The 17960-nt window shown below is 45.4% G+C and overlaps 1 protein-coding gene across 1 annotated transcript in view; it reads left to right on the top strand.

Annotated features, from left to right (window-relative positions):
- Positions 1 to 17960, top strand: part of spock2 (SPARC (osteonectin), cwcv and kazal like domains proteoglycan 2) — a 51912-nt gene that overhangs the window by 28627 nt on the left and 5325 nt on the right. Inside the window, exons 3-10 of the mRNA XM_083658345.1 lie at positions 4369 to 4483; positions 5602 to 5707; positions 6213 to 6321; positions 10273 to 10413; positions 10943 to 11161; positions 11821 to 11883; positions 16300 to 16431; positions 17634 to 17775. Coding sequence (XP_083514471.1) covers positions 4369 to 4483; positions 5602 to 5707; positions 6213 to 6321; positions 10273 to 10413; positions 10943 to 11161; positions 11821 to 11883; positions 16300 to 16431; positions 17634 to 17775 — 1027 coding nt within the window. The remainder of the gene's footprint in view (positions 1 to 4368; positions 4484 to 5601; positions 5708 to 6212; positions 6322 to 10272; positions 10414 to 10942; positions 11162 to 11820; positions 11884 to 16299; positions 16432 to 17633; positions 17776 to 17960) is intronic.

Here is a 17960-nt window from a genome sequence, read left to right as displayed (position 1 = left end):
AGCTCCTTGTCCTCCTGTCTGGACTGCTGCAACTCTCTCCTAGCCGCTCTCCCAAAGCAGCCCCTACAATTTAATCATCCAGACCGGCGCGGCCCACCTCATCTCCGTCCTCTCCAGAATCAGCCCTCTCCCCTGCACTCCTCTCACGAGCTGCCTGTGCCTCTGTCACATTCAAAATCCAAACGGATCAGCACAACTTTACGCCAACTAAGGTCAGAAACAGCAGAGTCACCCTTCTTCTCTTATATGGGTTGAAAATGAATCTTTTCAAGACGTACCCTGCATCATCTTCTCTCCACTGAATCCCCATCTCTACTCACTATAACTCTTTTAAAAAATCTAATTTTCTCCTCTCTTTACCTCCTATTTTAGTCGTTTTCTTAGCATTTCTCTCTTGCTCGTTCATCCTATGGTCATTAGGGGTGTCAAAATTAATCGTATAATCGATGCATCGCGATGCGGACGTGTGAATCGAATCGAATCGAATCGTTGACAGATGAATCGTTGAATCGTTTATGTTTACATTTCTATTGAGATTCAGATTTGAAAGCACTTTCTAAGTAAAAAAGGGAGTTGATATTTATCTGACCGCTTGTATTAATTGATGAAAAAGTAGCCATGTGCAGTAACAATACAGAAAATTGAGGATTTGATACTTGGAGCTGCAATACTTTCAGCTGTATCAAGATGCATCGTGGAATCGAATCGAATCGAATAGATGAATCGTAATCGAATCGAATCGTGAGGCCAGTGAAGATTCACAGCCCTAATGGTCATGTGGGAATGTGGGAATTGAATCCTGTAAATCAATCATTGCATTCATTGGATTTGCAATTACACACAGCGCGAGCGGACACACGCGCTCGCAGACACACGGTTGCCTAGGCGACGAGATAGCTCTCTGATGATATTAGAGATGTGTGAGTGTGTAAACAGTGGATAAGAGTGGGTTGATGATGAGGATGTGGCATCAGCTCTCTGTCCGGTTATCTTCAATCTGAAAATCTGGATTGGATTAGATCGAAGCACCAAGATGCTATAATGAGGAGATGCTCACAAGCTTTAGTATAACGGAGATACTTAAAAAAAAAAAAGTAAAGACAGAAAGAGGGAGTGGAGGGAGACACGTTTGAACGGAGAGAATGTGATGAAAAATAGAATAAACGTGCAGCGAGAGAGCGAGTATGAGATGTAAGAATTGAAGAGAGAGAGAGGAGAGAGAGAGAGAGAGAGAGAATACAAGCTGCTGGATGCGGGGATGAGAGAGAGATTGATTGACATGACTGTACATGGGGTTACAGACACAGAGGGGAGTGTGCAGAGGGGGAGAGAGGGGTTACAGACACAGAGGGGAGTGTGCAGAGGGGGAGAGAGGGGTTACAGACACAGAGGGGGGTTACAGACACAGAGGGGAGTGTGCAGAGGGGGAGAGAGGGGTTACGGACACAGAGGGGGGTTACAGACACAGAGGGGAGTGTGCAGAGGGTTACAGACACAGAGGGGAGTGTGCAGAGGGGGAGAGAGGGGTTACAGACACAGAGGGGAGTGTGCAGAGGGAGAGAGAGGGGTTACAGACACAGAGGGTAGTGTGCAGAGGGAGAGAGAGGGGTTACAGACACAGAGGGTAGTGTGCAGAGGGGGAGAGAGGGGTTACAGACACAGAGGGGAGTGTGCAGAGGGGGGAGAGAGGGGTTACAGACACAGAGGGGAGTGTGCAGAGGGTTACAGACACAGAGGGGAGTGTGCAGAGGGGAGTGTGCAGAGGGGGGTTACAGACACAGAGGGGAGTGTGCAGAGGGTTACAGACACAGAGTGGAGTGTGCAGAGGGGGAGAGAGGGGTTACAGACACAGAGGGGAGTGTGCAGAGGGTTACAGACACAGAGTGGAGTGTGCAGAGGGGGAGAGAGGGGTTACAGACACAGAGGGGAGTGTGCAGAGGGGGGTTACAGACACAGAGGGGAGTGTGCAGAGGGTTACAGACACAGAGGGGAGTGTGCAGAGGGGGAGAGAGGGGTTACAGACACAGAGGGGAGTGTGCAGAGGGGGGTTACAGACACAGAGGGGAGTGTGCAGAGGGTTACAGACACAGAGGGGAGTGTGCAGAGGGGGAGAGAGAGTTCTCAGAAACACAGATTGAGCTGCAAATCACAGTCAGTCCACAGATGATTGTCGGTACCACTGAGAGCCCTGTTGCTATGGAAACGTCATCATCGCAGGCACTGTGTTTAATCTGTTGCTATGGAAACGTCATCATCGCAGGCACTGCGTTTAATCTGTTGCTATGGAAACGTCATCATCGCAGGCACTGCGTTTTAATCTGTGGAAGCCTGTTAAAGTTAACATGAGGCGCATGCAGCCACCTTATGCTTCTGTACTCACAACACAGCACGGTGCCAGCGTTCAGAGCGTTCATGTAGCTGCTTGCTACCGATTTACCCATTTTATTTACAGAATGTTTCGCTGTGAGGAGGAAGGATTATCTGCTCTCTGTTTGCTTTTCTGTTTTTCATTTCTCTGGCTTAAGTATTGGTATTAGTATTAGTCCAATCTTCATTGGAGGCATTGTACAACAGAGGTTTTACTATACCATCAACAATGGGCAAATTCAGCATATTTTTGCCTTCCTACCCCCTTTGCTGAGTCCCTATTACCCCCCCCCCCCTACCTGCCCTCCACTCCCTCTCTCTTAAGCCCAGACACATCAAGATGGCGGTCGGCCGTCGTCGGTCAACATCGGTCAGTCAGTGGGCGTCTTTCCGGCTGATTCTACACGTTGAGTCGGTGGTGGGCGGGCCTTCGGTGAAATAAATCACTCTGATTGGCTGGTCAGCTGGTTAAGCGAATCAGTGCAGGAGAAGAGAGGGCATTTCACAACGACGTGGCCTTTGGCCTTTGGGGAAAGTTCCTTGAGCCTGTCTGTCGCTGTATGATATCACCCATTTAGCGCCATTTCCAACGACGCAAGACGACGCAACAGTCAGTCTTCGTCGCTGCTAGTTCTTTGACGTGGGGTTTGTGTGTCTGGGCTCTGTCTGTCCTGCTCTGTAGCAGAGGAGTGAAGGCTGCTGGCTGCTGGCTGCTGGCTGCTGGCTGCTGGCTGCTGGCTGCTGGCTGCTGGCTGCTGGCTGCACCCTCGTTCTGCTGATGGTGTGAATGAGACAGGCGGGTGGTGGAACATCTAACCTGCCAGCAAAAGAAAGCGGGAAGCAAGTCAAAGTGGAGACGAGTGAGAAAGAGAGAGCCGAGAGGGAGGTGACAAAGATAATGTACACAATCAATGTCGGCTGAGATTTAGGCTGACCACTGATGACAGTGCTAATGTCTCTGAGCCTTGCTGCTTCTCCCCAGCAGAGCAGTCAGTCAGTCAGTCAGTCAGTCACACTGTGTTATACAACCATGATGACAGGGGGCTATATTGTTTTGGATTCACTTCTGATTCAAATCAGATATCTGTCGCTTCGCTTCGATAATCCCGTGGTGTGGCCGGCGTTAATGTCTTCTCCTTCAGCCGAGGGAGATGACGAGAGAGAAGATCCTAAAAGCCTGCCTGCTAAATTATTACCGCATCAAATCAGGTCCAAATGGAGCAGGAGGAGGACTGATGGCAGCTTTACATGGTTCATGATGCAGCTCCATCATGGAGAGATGAAGCCTGCAGGCTGCAGCAGTGTGTGCAGCGCTCCATGGTTCCAGCGTTCCTGTACTGATGGATAGCGCAGGTGAATAAAGGTTGGGGCAGGGAAGAGACTGGAGTGTGACATCCGGGCCGGCCTCCAGGGGGCCCCGCCAGGAACAGACAGCGGTGACATATGAGTGTGTGTGTGGTGCTGACACATAGTCTAGCATTATCCGCTAGCAAAGGGCGTGATGGATGGGGGGCCGGGGTGAGCTAGCCACGCAGGCTTTAACCTACACCCAAGAAGAAGAAAACATCTTCACAAGTCCTAGAGTGTAGTATTGATTCTTAAAATCAGATTTCTTTTCATAAAATAAGTGGGAGAATTTAGATAATTTCACTTCAAATCACTGCAAATCAATGTGTTTTGAGATTTTTCTTGGACTGGATGATATCTTGATGATACTAGTAGAGTGTTCCACCATTTTCCACGATATTGCCACTTCTCAAAGCAGGCGAAACTGCTTTGGAAGCAAATGAATGAATCTGATGGATTTTTGCTGCAGTGCAAGACCTCAGTCTGCACTGCTCCATGCGACTGAACCATTAGCTTTGTGCTGAGTGAATAGAGGGTCAGTAAGAGGTTTGAGACTGGGGGCGAGAAAAGTAGAATGAAGGACAGAGATGAAAGAGTATATGGTAAGAAAAGAAAAACAGTTTGCGAGATTACTCATTTTCTGTTTCCTCCCAGACGTGGACACCACCAAGGACCCCTGCCAGAAGGTGAAGTGCAGCCGACACAAGGTGTGTATCGCACAAGGCTATCAGAGAGCCGTGTGCGTCAACCGCAAGAAGCTGGAACACAGGTGAGTGTGTGTAGCCCCTGGGCCAAGCAGCCAGCGAGCGACCGCCCGCGCACACAAACTATTTCTCTGTTCACTCACTCAATTACGCCAGGTCAAGTGGCTTGTGGCAATCTGCGATGTTTTTCCCCCTGTCGGTTACAATGGTCATTATAAAGGGTCAAACGAGCTTGTTTGTAGACCGTTTGCAGCACATTACGACCAGCTGCAATAAGCTGATGCACAGGGAAGATGGTTGTTTGCTAGACCACCTTGTTCAGGTGCACCCTGATAGAGTCATGCCAATCCAAAGTAGAGCCTGACTGATATATCCGTACACCGATTTTATCGGATATGTTGGCCGATATTGCAGATTTTTTTTTTTTTTGTATTTTTTAAGTTATAGACAGCATGTTGTGTATATTTCTTTTTTCTTAACTCAAGTTATATTTTATATGTGTTCTATTTGTGTTTTTGTATTTCTAGTTATTTATAATTATTATATTCCCAAGTTCAGTTTACTGTTTCATTTTGGACAATACATTTTATTGATCAGCTGTAAAATATCCTGCCTACATTACATATCTCAAGTAATGTCAAGTCATATTGTTGTCAGGTGTTTGATATTTGAGGGATCATTGCAAAAAAATGTTGTAATATAATGTGTATATATAATATAAGAATACTTCACTTGTATCTGTGACGTCTTCAATATCATCACGTCAAGTCTGTGAGGGCGAGAGCTGCTATCATAAATCAGCCGCTGATAGACTGGTCTAAATAAAGTTTCACGCCCACAAAGTTTGCGAGTCGGGCAGGTCGGGACATTTGGATTAGACGCGTTTCAAACGATGCAACCATCACTGCCCACAACTTCCACGCATCTTTCACGTTGGTAATACATCCACTAGTGGGCAGTAGAGAGTCGAATGTGGGAGCTGTGCATGTGTGGTACCATGGGTGTGGTACTGCTCCGTTTTGTCCGTATCCGTGAGCTTTCAGGAAACGCGCACAATTAAGCACAAAATGAACTCAGAGTTACGGACAGAAGGCTCTGTCCGTAATCCGTATTTAACGTTGAGAATAATTGAGGCTTAACTGCGTCTGAGTTGTTGATGTGTCCTCTGTCCTCTGTCCTGCAGACTGAAGCAGCCGGCTCTCAGGTCTCCTGAGGGCAACTGTCAGCCCTGTCCCATCTCCTCCACCGGGCCTGTGTGCGGATCAGACGGACACAACTATGCCTCACAGGTACGCTGACACAAAGACATGTCTACCTACTTGTGTAACTCACACATACACTCGGATTGACGACTAGAATAACGTGCATACACATTACGATGAAGCATATCTGCGGTGCATCAGTTGAATGTGTCTGTATATAATATATAATATAATTTGTCTGCTGGGTATACGGTGACTTACGCTGCCTCACACTCGGAGGTGATGAGCATTGTAAGGAGAGTCTCGAGGGACAAACGGAGACAAAGAGCCGTGATATATGGCCTCAGAATCCCACGTGTTTATTGATTTATGCTTTGTCTTTTTGGATCGCCATTGCTGACCTTGTGTGCAGGTAGAGGTGGGAAGGCGTATTCTGCAGCAAGTCTCCCATTCGAGCGGCCAGTCGGTCACCTTTATAAATATTTGATCTGTATCACGGCCATAACTCATCTCTCCTCACCTTTTTGTCTCCTTGTCGTCGTTGTTGTTGTGTGTGTGTGTGTGTGTGTGTGTGTATGTACGTGTGTTGCAGTGCAAGCTGGAGCAGCAGGCGTGTCTTACAGGGAAGGATCTGACTCTGAAGTGCTCAGGTCTGTGTCCCTGTCCAACCGCTGCTCCTGCTCCCATGGAGACTAAACATGGTGAGATCAAACACACACACATGCGCGCAAGCACACGCACACACACACACGCACGTACACACACACACACACACGCACACACACACACACACACACACACACACACACACACGCATGCACGCACGCACGCACGCACGTACACACACACACACACACACACACACACACACACACACACACACATTCCCAGGGTGTTTTTGGGCATGAAAGGGTTAACCTATAGGGTGCCCGACTCGTTTGGCGACACCATTTCAGTGTGAATAGCAGCACCCGGGTTGTGACCTGGGTCCTATCTGAGGGGGCAGCATCGCTTGGTTGCATTGCATTGATGCCAATGCGGGAAGTACCAAAAAACTGCAGTTCCTCAAATGGCCACTTGAGGCTGGCTGCAAAAGCGAGTAAATGCCCGACGAATAAACACATTTTGGTCTCTATAGCTAATTTCACCTTTCATGACAACTGTAGGGGGTGAATTTTTTTATAACTCACCGGTTCAGAGTAAAATAGATGATAAAAAAAGATGATGTTAATGTTTTGGGGCGTGATTGGCATGTTGCCTGTCCAGTGCTTGCACAGCTCGCCGATCACGGACCAATAGCAGCCGGCGCTGCGGCTCTGGAAAAACCCCTCACGCCCAAATATGGCTACAAATATGCCACCTCTGGCTCCAAACAAACAAGATGGCAGCGGCCAAAATGTCAAACTCGAGGCTTCAAAATGGGAGAGAACACAAATCAATGAGCGTGACATCATCACGTCCATCTCTTTTGACAGTCTAACGTCCTGTCTGAATCGTCATGGCCAGGGGTTAACATTGATTTGATTTTTGACACCAAAAAAAAACGATAATAAAACAATACATAAAAAAAGAGTAAAAAAAAGAGAAGACAAAAGCATCTCAGTAAAACAAAAAAATATATACAAACTCTGTCGAGAAATAATAATCACTGCTCAAAAAGGCGCAGGAAGAAGCCACGGCTTTTCGGGTCCTACCCCCAACTTTATGTGCATAGGCTTTATGTCAATATCACATGTTGACTGACTGTGTGTGAATTGACAAAAGAAGGGTTGAACATAGTTCAAGCAACCCTGGTCGTTGGTATGAAAGTGGGATATGACAGCCATCCATCTGCACACAAATAAATATGAATACACGGGTAAACACATCAACACAAGGCTCTCCATCTCTCTGTGAATACACGGGTAAACACATCAACACAAGGCTCTCCATCTCTCTGTGAATACACGGGTAAACACATCAACACAAGGCTCTCCATCTCTCTGTGAATACACGGGTAAACACATCAACACAAGGCTCTCCATCTCTCTGTGAATACACGGGTAAACACATCAACACAAGGCTCTCCATCTCTCCGTCACCGGCTTTCCTCCTCCACTCACACTATAGTGGGGCTCAAAAAATGCACTTTCAATGTAAAATAGGTCGCTTCCGGAAAGAAGCGCCAAAATTTGCACAAATACTCCTTGTGGATTGTTATTTTGATAAAAGTAACTGGCCATGCAGAAATCTCGATCTTTCCAAGATGGCCGCCATTTCCCGCCCCAAAAACACTATTTTGGGGGCAACTTTGGGTAGAATTGTCCAATACGAATTATCTTGTTATCAAACCATACATTTATGACCACAGAGAAGCCAGATTTGTTCCATGTAAATTTCAAAATGGCTGCCATTTCAAAGATGGCTGCCATTTCAGCTATTTTTACCATAGGATTTCACTGTCCAGGGCGATTTTGATGATTCTGGTGTCAAATGACAGGTTTTTAACTATGGAAATTTAAAAATTATACATCAGAAATCATTTGTATATCTCCTTTTGCCATTTACTCTGCATATTTCAAAGTAATGTGAAAATATGCATAAACAACAGTATTTTAGCTGGGCTACTTGGAGCGGAGCACCAGCAACATGAGCAACTCAGGGGTCAGCCTGCCTAGCAGCTGTAGTGTCAAGGACTACTCCAGCGCCAGCCTGCACCACCTGCAGGACACTCAGGAGATGACCCCCCCCCTCATTGATTTCCTGTCCCCACCTTGACTCTCATTCTTTCAAAGCTATTTATTGTTTTAGCAAAAATGTATGTAATTACAGCAAGGTGTCCATTTATAAAAGTGGTAATTATTAGATCAAATGTACTTTATTAATTAACTCATTGAGTGCCAGCCACTTTTGGAAAACGGATGCTCCCAGTGCCAGAGTTTCAGAGCGTTTTCAGTGATTTCTCGAGGCCCACAGAATATTGTGTGATATTACTATGTAAACACCGAACACGCCCAAAGAATGATGAGACTCTCTTCTATCATCAGAAAAAAAAAGTTTGATATCATTTTCCGTTCTTTAGTTATGAGCCGGAGAAGATAGGTTGATTTCAGCAAAAAGAGACGTTTCAAATTAGAAGCTGAGATAATTAGCCTTTTGTGAAATGAAGCATTTCAAGCACATGACTGACTCTGAAGCTAATATTTTCTGATGTAGTCACACCTCAAAAATAATTTCCTTCAATAAAACAGTGAAAACAAAGGAATTTTGTTTGGCAAAATAATATTTTTTAGCTGCAACCAGCAGCGCTGGCCCCTGCGTGCGCTGCTGGTTGCAGCTTCTTGCTGGTCTTGATTTACTGCTGGTGGGCATCAGATATTCTAGCTTGCGTTTGCCAATCCTGTCCTGCTGTCTGGGTCTGTCTGGGTCAGTGTTGTATGCTGCCCTGCGTGCCCCACCCCGCTCAACTGCAAACCCCACCTCCGTGCGAGTGTCTCTGGTGGCTCTCTGCTGCGTTTGCTCTGTACTGAAAAGTGCGCTACATCCAGCTTTTTTACAGCTACCCATGCTTCCAGTTGAGAATAATAACAACTCCACAACTAATCATGCGGATGGGCTATCGCAGCGGACACGGAGGGGCTCAATTGTGGCAGCAGATTGGCTGCTGCAGGCACAGCTAACGTTATGCTTCATGCATATCGATGCATACGGATGCGATTTCCGTTTCCCCATGACTTCTCTGTTTTTTCCTCGCCTTTCTGTAATCTGGAGAGTACTGTCGCCACCTAATGGGTCTGTAAAATAGCTTTTACACATTCAACATCCACCATACTTTCACAGGAGATGGATCAGGCTTTAATCCACGTCCCACCGTCAAAAAACGCAATTGACGACTTTAGTCGTCATTGGCACTGAACGTTACTATTTGAATTGACGACTATAGTCATCATTGGCACTCAATGAGTTAATAGATTAATGTATTTATTTATTTATTTATTTATTTATTTATTTATTTATTTATTTATAGCTTATGCATATTCAATTGTAACCAAATAATCGCTCCCTGTGAAAATAAAATGTCAATTTCCTATACATTTCTAATAAAAGTTGTGCTAAAATACTGTTGTTTATGCATATTTTCACATTACTTTGAAAAGATATGCAGAGTAAATGGTAAAAGGAGATATACAAATGATTTCTGATGTATAATTTTTAAATTTCCATAGTTAAAAACTTGTCATTTGACACCAGAATCATCAAAATCGCCCTGCACAGTAAAATCCTATGGTAAAAATCGCTGAAATGGCAGCCATCTTTAAAATGGCAGCCATTTTGAAATTTTCATGGAATAAATCTGGCTTCTCTGTGGTCATAAATGTATGGTTTGATAACAAGATCATTCATATTGGAAAATTCTACCCAAAGTTGCCCCCAAAATAGTGTTTTCAGGCTGGAAATGGTGGCCATCTTGGAAAAAAATAAGATTTCTGCGTGGCCAGTTACTTTTATCAAAATAACAGTCCACAAGGAGTATTTGTGCCAATGTTGGCGCTTCTTTCCGGAAGCGACCTATAGGTGCTGTTTTGAGCCCCACTACTATGCCAGCCGACGCCTGAGCCTCAACAGCAGCACACGAGTACTGACATATGCTTCATGGTGTCTGCCCTCCACAGAGAGCTGTACGGGACAGGACCTGGCTGATCTGGGGGAGCGTCTGAGGGACTGGTTCCAGCTGCTGCAGGGCAACGCCAAGCAGAACAACAGCAGCAAGCCTGCGGCCAGCAGCGCCGCCGGCGCAGCCAGCAGCGCCTCAGGTGAGAGCCAGGGCCGGACCAGTCCCCACTGCATCAAGAGAGATGCAGGCACAACGCTGCAAAAAGATGGCCGTCTTATTCAAGTCATCTAGCCCAGTGGTTTTCAAATGGGGGTCCGGGGACCCCCAGGGGTCCTTGAGGGGGTTTGAGGGGGTCCCCAGCCAAAAGGGGGGGTAATTTATTTTCACTATAATTCCATTCATAAGTAACACAATGACTATTTCGGTCATGGGTTTTATACACTTTATGTAATAAAACATCTAAAAGCATCAATCTTATTATCGGGACCGTGGGACAAAATCCTATCAAATGGGGGTCCGTGGTCTAATCTTTGTCAGTTTAGGGGTCCTTCATGTGAAAGAATCTGAGAACCCCTGGTCTAGCTGAGTCATTTCATTAGCTCCCAATGCCGTTTCAGCGGTTTTGATCATTTTCTTGAATCAGGTTCAATTGCTTTGGAAACAAGTGAAATTATCTCGTCATATCTCATTTGGCACATTTTGATTTTCCAATGCCTTCGTGCTCGCAGTGCTGGACAGGAGTCTGGTGGCCAGCTGTAAGGACTCCATAGGCTGGATGTTCTCCAAGCTGGACACCAACAGTGACCTGTATCTGGACCAGGCTGAGCTGGCTGCCATCAACCTGGACAAGTACGAGGTCTGCATCCGACCCTTCTTCAACTCCTGTGACTCCTACAGAGACGGCAAGGTCTCCACCGCCGAGTGGTGCCTCTGCTTCTGGAGAGAGAGTGAGTACTCTGGCGAGAATGAATGTTAGGCTGGCAGGCTGTGTGTGTGTGTGTGTGTGTGTGTGTGTGTGTGTGTGTGTGTGTGTGTGTCCTGTCCTGTCCACATGCCCGTGGATGTGCACGACCTACTCCCCGCTGGTGCAAGTGTCCGAGGCACTCAGGTGCCCTCAGGTGGATCCACCTCTGTGTCGTGTCGCCGGTCCGTCGCAATTTGTCTTCCCACTCATCCTGCACTTCCCCTCTGGAGGGAGAAATGGTCACTGCGAGGGCACTAAAAACATGGCTACTCGCTTGTTGACACCGCGGTTGTCCCACTGAGACTCTCTAGAGACTGTGCCCGTCAGCCGACCAGCCAAGCAGAAACTAGATTCTAGGTTCCCGGCTCATCCAAAAGTCACTGTTCTCTGTCTGAATGCACAGTATGAAGGGAAGAGGAGTGAGCTGATTTTAAAATGTAAGGAGATTTTCAAAAACAATCTATCACATTCTCAGGAGAAATACTTTTTGTTTTGTTTTTTGCTGTTTGACTTTCATTTTAGGCAGTCATTCATTTTTAATGTCTGTTCTGGGTCTACTTGTTGTGCATAGGAAGTATGGTCTGTGGGCTATTTCCTTGTCATTTTCTCTGGTTGTTGATGATGATTTCCTTCTCCCCTCAGAGCCCCCCTGCCTGGCTGAACTTGAGAGGATCCAGGTCCAAGAGGGAGGCAAGAGGAAGTTTGGTGAGTATCAGATCTGCTTGCATGAACATTTTCTCCCCTACTGGCTCTGTGCAGAGCAATTTAGAGAGAGAGTGGCGTCAGCGGAGGACCAAAATGCGTAACTCATTAGCCAATGAACAGCCAGGAAGGGGTCTTGCGCTACTTTTGAATGCTAAAATAAAGCTGATCATGTACAATTTGATTCTGAAAAAAATATTTTGCTGCAACTCGACAGTGCTGCTTAACACGTTAACTGCCAACGACGTATTGATACGTCAAGCAGAATCCAACCGTTGACTGCCAGCGACGTATTGATACGTCAAAAAAAAATCGTTTTTTTTTTTTTGACGGTGGGGCGTTGATCAATCCCTTTTACGTCTCCTATACAATTATTGGAGGTATTGAATGTGTATAATCTATTTTACCGACCCACTAAGTGTTGACAGTGCTCCCCCAGACGAGCGAAATCAAAGAAAAAACTGCCGCGGGAGCAAGCCATTCAAGGAAATGGCGAGGCGATTTTACAGTAATCCAAACTTGTCTTGCCCGAGAGCGGCCGCGCAGGCAGCAGTACACAGAGAGCGGAGAGCGATTTGCAAAATAGATTATAGGTGAAACACACTTTGAAACACCTCAGAAAGGCCAGAATCAACATCTGCCCATCGCCCACGCATTCCCCGGCCCATCTTGACTCGCACAAGGAGCGTCCGCACGCAGGCAAGCAGGCAGGCAGGCACGCAGGCAGGCAGGCAGGCAGCAGCAACGCGCTTCTGCTGTAGAGCCAGGAGGAAGGAGGAGAAGACACACGGAGGGAGGAGTTTGAATGAGAGGGGTGTTTCCTGCTGTTATGGAGGAAATTACTGTTCAAAACTATTGTTTAGAATGTCTGACGGTCTTACTGATGCCAAAAATGAATGGTTAAAGTGACTTTTCTATCGAATTTCACAAAAAGCCATTTATCTCTGAATAAATTTCCAGACGCTGAAACCATGCTGTACTCAACGGCTAATATCTACATAACTACTAACTCTACAAACTAACTCTTTTAGACAGAGAAAGCACACATTCTATTAGTACTTTTCTGAACTTTGTGTTCACAAAGTCCAACCAGAAAATGATGCTCGGCTCTTGTAAAATGAGCCAGAATCCTCAAAAAAAGGCCTGGCAGAAGCTACCTACAGTAAAAAAAAAAACGGCTGGCAGTCAATGTGTTAATCCAGGACCTTACTTCCTGGAACTCTTGAGAGTAAAAAACTGGTCCATTGGAGGGAATGGAGATATCGTGACTCTTCTATATACATGACTCTGGGTCTGTGTCCTCATTTGTCGCGGGGTTTCGTCAAGCAGAGGCGGGGCTTACTCCCTGATCAGCCTTGTGGATTAGAACTTGATACTGACAGACGGCAAAGGAAAGCAGCCGTCACGCCCGTCAGTGAGCGTGACGCGTGCGTGCGTGTGCATGTGATAGCGGGTGAGTGGGTGGGCGTGCATGCGTGTGTTTGCACATGTGTGTGTATGCGTGTGTTTGCACATGTGTGTGTATGCGTGTGTGTTTGCACATGTGTGTGTATGCGTGTGTTTGCACATGTGTGTGTATTCGTGTGTTTGCACATGTGTGTGTGTATGCGTGTGTGTTTGCACATGTGTGTGTGTATGCGTGTGTGTTTGCACATGTGTGTGTATGCGTGTGTGTTTGCACATGTGTGTGTATGCGTGTGTTTGCACATGTGTGTGTATGTGTGTGTGTTTGCACATGTGTGTGTGTATGTGTGTGCGTGCGCACTGCAGATTTGGGGCTGGCTGGCTGGGCTCTGAGTCAGGACTCTCCAAGGACACAGAGCAGAGGGCACGGGGAAGTCTGCCAGCCCCGCTGCTTAGATGTTCCCTTGAAAGCTTGGATGGACGGCTCTGCTGTGCCCAGTCTCATCTGTGTTACAGTCGCATGCCAGCTGCTTGCCTTATTTTACAATAACTTATATAATATAATACATAAACCCTCTGAAATGTTCAATCTGGTGATCCATCTCTGATGAGTAAGACAATGTGCTCTCTCTCTCTTAAGGAAAAACAACATGGTATATTTTCTCCCTGAAGTCTTCAAGATCAATCAGTGTCCACAGTGACAAAAACAGCCATGTTGTGGCCTTTTCTCTCAGCAGCTGTGTGACCACAGGCTGTGTGTCATGTGACCGCAGGCTGTGTCATGTGACCGCAGGCTGTGTCATGTGACCACAGGCTGTGTGTCATGTGACCGCAGGCTGTGTCATGTGACCACAGGCTGTGTGTCATGTGACCGCAGGCTGTGTCATGTGACCGCAGGCTGTGTCATGTGACCGCAGGCTGTGTCATGTGACCGCAGGCTGTGTGTCATATGACAGCAGGCTGTGTCATGTGACCGCAGGCTGTGTGTGTCATTGTCATGTAAAGGTTAAGAAACAGAATAGCTGTAAAGCCCATGTGTTACCCCGTGAGGATGGTGCAGCATGCTGACTCAATAGCCCTATCTGCTCAGCCAACACATTTGTATTCATGGAATATCGAAGTGCTGCATGGATAGATTGCATATATTTTCACTTGGGCTGGGTGCCATGTGTGATGAGACACCATGCAGTAGGGCTGGGTATCGCCACTGACCTCCCGATACAATACGATTCCGATACAGGTCCCAAGTCGATACGATACGATTCGATATCGATATTTTACATGTTACATGTAATATGTAGATGAGTGGGAAGACAATATGTTACAATACCAGTTTTGCTTTGATAATGGAAGAGATTCTCAAAGAACTAATGCTGTAAATTGTACAAGGAGCCTTCTAACCTGGTGCATTATTAAAAAATATTTATATTTACATTAAGAATTGACCATAAAGAAAGCAGTTACATCATGTAATTCTTTTTTATTTAAACATGACCAACATAGTCATTCAACATCTTATCTTTCTTTACAGTCTTCTGTCTCTTTCTTTACAGTCTTCTGTGAGAAGCCAAACAAATTTAGATTTCAGAATCAGAATCATTGAACAGCAGCATGTTGTAAACAGTGTTTCATAAAGTGTAAAGGCTTTGTAAATAAAATTAAATAAAATTAAATACAGCTCATGAACATTTCCAGTTCACAAACATTATAGTGCAAACAGATTTGAGGTCTGTACATCTGGCTCGTCATGGTGCATGCAAAATGCACATGTAGCCTACAGTATTTATGTTTTTGTTTCAACTACAAACATAAATAAACGTCAACTTGAAACTATGTTTTAACTACCACACACAGCCTATAATATTATAGCCTATGTTTATTTATTTATTTTTGTAAAATGCATTTTAAAAGATCGATACTGGGATTTATGTATCGATACTTGTTCCTTCACATAGCGATATATCGATTTTTTTTAACCCAGCCCTACCATGCAGCATGGGCTTAGTGCCATGTGTGATGAGACACCATGCAGCATGTAAAATGATGTGGCATGTACTATAACGGTAATGTTGCCTTTGCCCACATGATTATGTGCTATATTTAAGCAATATCACACGAGAGGGAGTGCGGTTATCTTCGACCGAATCACAGCAGTGCCGATATTAGACAACAACTGCATGACCTCGAGTGTGATATTGCTTTTATACAACAGTTCTATTAAACAAAGCTGATTAAAAAAATGACAAAAAGCTGAGAAAATATATGATTTCTCTATTTATTCCTCCGCCAACAAAAATAGTTCCCTCAGCTTTCTGCTTTGCCGAAAATGTAGCCTAATCAGCCTAATTAACTGCAGGCTGTCTACTTTACTACTGTCTACTCTACAGCTGTGAAGTGTTTTGTTGATTAGAGCAGCTGTGAAGCGGAGTGATCTACACACAGTGAAGCGCCAGTGCATTATCATGAAATATTGGCACTGGTAGGATCCCTCGCTCTTGTCCAATCAAATTGCCCGGCCGGAACTACCTGTTGTATAAATATATGTATGGGATAATGTATATTGAGGCGGTGATTACGGGGGAAATAATGACCGACAGGTGGATTGAGCCCGACGCGTAGCGGAGGGCTTAATCGTTCACCTGAAGGTCATTATTTCCCAGTAATCACCGCCTCAATATACATTATCCCGCTTAGAACACGGCCTACAACTAAATCATTCAATAATCTGACAAAAATAATTACCGTATTCAAATATATTTTTTAATAGCGTTTTCAACGACAAAGCGGTTTCATTCGTAATTGGCACACAAGACACCACAGCTGCAACTGGTTGGTCTAATTAGTAGTGGCTTGCTGACAAAAGGCTCTTATCAACTGATTAATCCAGGTGTGGCAGAGCAGCGGTCGGTTGTCGAGAAATAATGACCGGTGAATATTGTTGATTGACCAATCAGAATCGAGTATTCAAGAGAGCCGTGTTCTAAATATCTATATCTATTTGTGTGTGTGTACCAGGTCTGTTCATCCCTAGCTGTGACGAGGATGGCTACTACAGGAAGCAGCAGTGCGACAGGGGAGAGTGCTGGTGTGTCAACCAACACGGAGGAGAAATAGCCACATCGAGGATTCGCGGCAAGCCCGACTGTGGTAAATCCCCATAGGCTCCAACAGTCAATAATGTCCATCGATTTGAAGTTAAAAGCACGAACCCTATCCGGCCCATGTCCCTTCTACACACTTTAAATGTCTCTCTGTATAGAGCCTACTGCACACCACTCCTTCACACAGCCGCTCCACCTACAGTCTGCACAAGGCCTACTACACAGTGTTGGGCAAGTTACTTTCAAAATGTAATATACTACATATTACTAGTTACTTTCATTTTAAAGTAATAAGTTACTTTACAATATTACTGTCTGTGTAGAGTAACTTGTTACTAATTACACTACTTTTGCATTACTTTCACCAAAATAACTGCAGTAGCAGAATGACATCGCCGCCCCGGGAACCACCCCGAAAAATAATTTTAAACCGTCTTGAAGTCAGTGTAAACCGTCCAAAATTCTAAATGTTATCCTGTTCCTTTGTTATTGTCATCTATAGTGGTTATTTGCATAAAAACACACAATCTGATTAGGAAATTATTGTATCTTTATTTAAAATATTTGCTTTGATTAAAAAAAAAGTAACTCAATTTGTACTTGTTACTTGACAAAGTAACTGGTGACTGACTACTGAAATCCTATTGGTAATAAGTGATATTACTGAGTTACTGCTAAAAGTAATATATTACATGTAATATGCTACTTTTGTAATGAGTTACTCCCAACACTGCCTACTGCACACCAACCCCCCCCCCCCCACCCCACCCACAGTCTGCACAAGGCTTCCTTTATATTGAAAGGACTGAGGCCCATTTGCAACATAACTCACTGCAGGGACCAGTGCCACATTCATGTGTCCCGGGTCATTTGCATTGTAAAGCAGCGCCTGTCGCTGTGAGAAAAGTCTGTCGAGATAAATGAGGTCTGGTTGGACTGAACCTGCGCCCAATAAGAATGGCTCCCCTGGCAGGGTTTAGAAATAGCTATTAAAATCCAGACAAAGTCAAACACATGCCCCTTTTTTCGCCATTGCGGTCAACGTTTTTAAATTGATTTCAGCGTTTCTCATCGGTATAGAAAAGCACTCCATCAATTACAATTTCCCATTTGGCAGAGTTGATCAAAGTTGAGAGGCAGACATGGCGAGTAAAAAAACGAACAGAATCCCATCGCGATGTATAAGATAATGGGCACAGTGAGTATAATTCAGTCGGCTTGTTTTTCTCTTCCCTCTCTTTCGTGCAGATGATGAAATGGCGTATTCGGGCGATTTTGGCAGCAGCGTCGGATGGGAGGATGAGGAGGAGAAGGAAGCCGAGGAGAATGCAGAAGAGGCCGAGGAGGAAGAGGGAGAGGCGGGCGAGGTAGACGACGGGGGATACATCTGGTAAAGACGGGCCGACGCCCCCGGTCAGAACCTCACGACAGGAGCATCAAACACACACACACACACACACACGCACACACACACACACACACACACACAGATCCTGCGAAAAGACGGAGATGTTGAAGCTACACTCAGAACAACACTGGCTCATGGAAACGTGAGGGAAAGGGTTGCGTGGGGGT

The sequence above is a fragment of the Poromitra crassiceps genome (genome assembly GCF_964638095.1).
Source record: "Poromitra crassiceps genome assembly, chromosome: 22".
Taxonomy (NCBI): domain Eukaryota; kingdom Metazoa; phylum Chordata; class Actinopteri; order Beryciformes; family Melamphaidae; genus Poromitra; species Poromitra crassiceps.
The sequence above is the reverse complement of the archived record's forward strand: the minus strand, read 5'-3'. Positions and strand labels throughout refer to the sequence as shown.